Source organism: Nicotiana sylvestris, chromosome 2, assembly GCF_000393655.2.
Source record: "Nicotiana sylvestris chromosome 2, ASM39365v2, whole genome shotgun sequence".
NCBI classification, from domain to species: Eukaryota; Viridiplantae; Streptophyta; class Magnoliopsida; order Solanales; family Solanaceae; genus Nicotiana; species Nicotiana sylvestris.
In genome coordinates, this window is record NC_091058.1 from 23,201,167 (window position 1) to 23,205,606 (window position 4,440).

The window sequence follows — 4,440 nt, forward strand, 5'->3', positions numbered from 1 at the left end:
GTGTTTCAATCCTAAACATTAGGCCTTCTTTTATAGGGGAAAAATCCCCCCCAAACTTAACTCCCAACCAATGTGGGACTTTGGCATTTTGCCAAACTTCAACAAATCTCCACCTTGGCAAAATTCCACATTTTCAATTCTCTCTCAATAACAAATTTTGGTTGTGTCTTCATCTTCAATCTTCAGTGTTCAACAATGTTGATCAAATCCAAACAATGTTGAAACTTGACCGCAGTCACCACCTTTGTCAGCATATCAGCAGGATTCTCTGTAGTATGAATTTTCTTCACCGTGACTCCACCTTCTTCTATGATTTCTCGTACGAAATGATACCGAACATCAATGTGCTTCGTCCTTGCATGATAAACTTGGTTCTTCGCTAATTGAATAGCACTTTGACTATCACAAAAAATTGTGATACCTTTTTGTTCAACACCAAGCTCCTTTAGCAATCCTTGAAGCCAAATTGCCTCTTTCACAGCATCTGTAATAGCCATGTATTCTGCCTCTGTTGTAGACAAAGCAACTGTTGACTGCAAAGTAGACTTCCAACTAACTGGTGCCTTTGCAAAAGTAAACACATAACCAGTAGTTGATCTTCGTTTGTGATATCCCACAAGATTTTCTTGCCTTCCCGTTTGACATTGTTCCAGCTACCAGCAATGCAAATGCAATGCCCATGATTATCCTAGTTTAAAAAAAAAAAAATTATATACAGCCATCAATTATAATAAATAAACAAAGATCAAGATATCATGCATGCATGAGCAGAGACGAATTTAGAATTTTAAGTTAGCAAATGTGGAGCATCTACTGTCACCATAATAGATCTATCATTGCTACCATGAGAACATGGTGGAATGGTTGAGATCTTTCCACTCTAATTAGAGTTCTCGGGTTTGAACCTCTAAAGAAAAGAGAATGTTCTGGACTTCCGGCATGCTTTTTGGGCAGTATCAAGGGGATTCAAAATATAATATATAGAGCTACAAACCAGATTTTGCCTTATATGTACAATGTAATTTTCCGGCAAACTTTCGCCCCCTAAATCCCCCGCTGCATGAGCGTTTTAACCACTCCCCTTAATGGGCCACTCTGGGATGTGAATCGGAATTAATCGGCCTTAAAAGCTTTCTAATATCAGATGGTTAAACAGAAAAAGGAAGGAGGATTTGGAGATTACCATTGGAATACAAATGAAGCAAAAGCAAGTTTCTTGTTAGAAGAGGCCTTATCTAACTCTTCCTGGGACTGGATGCAAATACAACCAGCAAGCAGATTAGAAATAACTTGTGCCAGAACCAAAAGTACAGTTGCAGCCAATCCTAGCTTAAAAGCTTCATAGCTTGGATCTCTACATTCAAAGATCCACACCTTTAATTCTGATACCTGTTCCAACAAATCAAGGACTTGCCGTTACTAAACAATATCAATACTCTGTACCTCAATTTCCTCATCTAGACGAAAAATTTACGTGAATCAATTATTCTTTTTGAGTTGTACATGCATGAATGAAAGAAAATTTACCTTATTTTGCTCTACCTCAGCTTGAATTCCAAGTATACCAGCTGCAACATCCAAAATCACAAGAAGAAGGCAAACAAGAATGCCAATGTTTTTAGCCATCTCTTTAACAATCTAGTTATTGCTTTCAGATTAGAGATGGCTGATAATATTCATGGAAAAACAGGAGACACCCTTATATAAGGAGTTTGTAAAAATATAGAAATTCATGAATACAGAAAAAGATTGAGTCGAACGTGAGAATCTTAATAAAGGAGATGGATGCAAGAAACCTAATGCTGTATGATATATGAGTTAAGATTAGCTGGGATTATGGAGAAAAAGTCTTCCTTTGTCTTGAAAGACCTCCTTATTCTACTTTTGTTTCTTTTTTTGGCTCTTAAGATATTTTAATTTGGATTCCTTTCATGGGGAACAAGGAAAGTAGGGTATCCCCAGCAATTTAGACAGCTCAAAATTTTGTTATTCTTTAAAATTTGTTAAAGCCATGTATATATTCACTTGCATGTTACTGCAGCTTTCATCCAATCTTAGTCTTGAGATATATGGTTTATATCTTTAAGTGCAAAGTACATGTCCAGCAAGATGGATTCTTTCTGATGGTTAACAATTTATTTGCCTTGAGAATCGTGTTAATTTCAATAGCACATAACTCTATTTAACCTATATATATAGATATATATAGCATTAGACTGAGTATTGATCACCTCTTTATAACGACTGGGCTTGCTAGAATAGAAAGAAAGAGCAGGATTTCGAATTAGAATAAAGGCATATAAAGACATTTCTTTTCGTGCTTTTGATCTGCTTTGAATTTAAAAAAAAAAATTAGATATGATTTAGATGAAATGAGTTGGGAAAAAAAAAAAAAAAAATTTAAACTGATTCCAAGATGTATGATTCATATATAAACTGAAATTGCTACTCCTTTAATTATCAAATTTTTCTGCCTTTGTGTTTACTTCTTTCTTTTTCTTTTCCCCTTATTCAGATTATCTAAGACTTGAGTTTTCAAATATTCTAGTTTTGACATATAACTTTTTGGAAAATGTAAGAATTTTCATTAGTTAAAATCTATATTAAAAAAATATACATTGCTCAGTATTCACTGGATAGTTTAATACACAAATTTAACTGTAGAAAGAAGCAGTAGTTTATTAAGTAAATCATACATTTCAAATTTCTTTTGAACTAAGAAGCAAGAGTGGCACCACGTAGCAACTCTAAAGGGCTGCTATTTATAAATTAGTTAGTGCGTTCTGAATTACAGTTTTTCAGTTCAAAGTTTCAGCAAAAATATCCTGAATTGCCCTGAAGTCAAGATTTTTAATTTAAAATTTCAGATAAAATAAATAATGACTAATCTCTAAATAGTATCCCTAAGAATGACTATATGTGCACTTGCCCCAGTAACTTGAGGCATTTGCATCTATACCCGTTTTTTGGGTCACGTTTTAATTTGTATCCGCTTTGCAAAAAAAATTGCAAGCGTCTTCAGCATACGGGGTTGAAGTAGCAAAGGCAATCACGCAAAACTTCAGCATTCTAGTAGACAGGACTGAAGTAGCAAGTGTTTTTGTTTTGTAACTGGCGAACTTCAGCTCTAGAACTGAAGTTTTTGTTTTGTAACTGGCGAACTTCAGCTCTAGAACTGAAGTTTTTATTTTGTAACTGGCGAAGTTTTTGTTTGTAACTGGCGAACTTCAGCTCTTTTGTAACTGACGAACTTCAGCTCTAGAGCTAAAGTATTTCTGATTTGCTCTTGTCTCACACATGAAAATGCTAGTCTGGTTTCTTCTACAGAACTACTGTGTCGTAGAAGTATTATTTAAGTATTTATTGTTGTCGTAATATTTTATACAACACATTAATGACTGGAGACAGAAAGACAGGAAGGCTGCCTACCTTCCAGGCGTTCATGGTTTGAATTTTATTCATCATTTTGAGTGATTGATTGTTCATCCAAGCTCTTTCCTTGCAATATTTTACTCTTCTCCAATGTGAGTTCAATCATGGCTGTCGAAAATCTGTTTTAGTTGTATTTCAGTTGAAACTCTTAACGTCTGAAAATCAAAGTAATTGGCATGAAAACATAACTTTATATAACAATGATCTCTGGATTACCAAAAAAAAAAAAAGAAGAAGAAGAAAATGAAGGAGAAGAAGGAGGAGGAGAAAAGACTGGCCTGAGTACATGAAGAGAGCATCCAATGAATTTAGAAGTGAGTCGATCTCAGGATTTGCTATTTATCTATTTAATTAAAGATAGAAAGTTGTAAAGAGGAAGATAGATTTTCACCAAATTAGAAGGTGATGCTTTTTTTTTTCCTCCAGAATTAAATGTAGTTATAAAGTATGACCTGCTTGACCCGTTGGATGATTTTTGTCTCAATCAAAAAATTAAACTCTGACCATTAAATTTAACGAAATTTATAAAGAAAAAAGAATTTAACCAGCCAGATTTAATTCAAAAACTATTTTTTCAAAATTTCCAGTAAATATAATAATTAAATTAAATATTTAATAAAATAACAATATTCCCTTTTTACATTAGAAGGGAATATTGACTTAAGTCAAAAACTATTAGCATGTTTGGCTGCTTCGAAAGTGTTTTTTTTTTTGCCAAAAGTATTTTTGGCCAAAAATTGAGGTTTGGAAGGAAAAAAGTGTTTTTGAGTAGAAATAGAAGCAGTTTTGGAGAAACAGAAAAAATACCTTCTCTCGAAAAAGTACTTTTTTGAGAATCACTTTTGATAAAAATACACTTAGAATCAAATTTTTAAAATTTGGCCAAACACTAATTACTGCTCAGAAGTACTAATTTTGACAAACGGGTACATGTCACAAAATCTAGAAATCATACGTGTCAAAAGGAACAAACTAGAAAACTCTTTTCCGCTGTATATGTTGCTGTCC

The 4,440-nt window shown here is 33.6% G+C and overlaps 1 protein-coding gene across 1 annotated transcript; it reads right to left on the minus strand.

Annotated features, from left to right (window-relative positions):
• Nucleotides 1-552: 552 nt before the first annotated feature.
• LOC104232778 (protein DESIGUAL 2) lies at nt 553-1,875 on the minus strand. The gene is made up of 3 exons (XM_009786049.2): nt 1,528-1,875; nt 1,184-1,389; nt 553-688 (listed from the first exon to the last, which is right to left on the minus strand). The coding sequence occupies exons 1-3, from the start codon at nt 1,624-1,626 to the stop codon at nt 553-555; spliced, it is 441 nt and encodes a 146-aa protein (XP_009784351.2). The 5' UTR covers nt 1,627-1,875.
• Between the last annotated feature and the right edge of the window lie 2,565 nt (nt 1,876-4,440).

Coding starts and splice junctions, on each gene's coding strand:
- LOC104232778 (XM_009786049.2), bottom strand. CDS start 1,626: ATGGCTAAAAACATTGGCATTCTTGTTTGCCTTCTTCTTGTGATTTTG. Junction 1,390..1,527: donor CTGAGGTAGAGCAAAATAAG/GTAAATTTTCTT, acceptor TTGTTGGAACAG/GTATCAGAATTAAAGGTGTG. Junction 689..1,183: donor GCTTCATTTGTATTCCAATG/GTAATCTCCAAA, acceptor TTTTTAAACTAG/GATAATCATGGGCATTGCAT.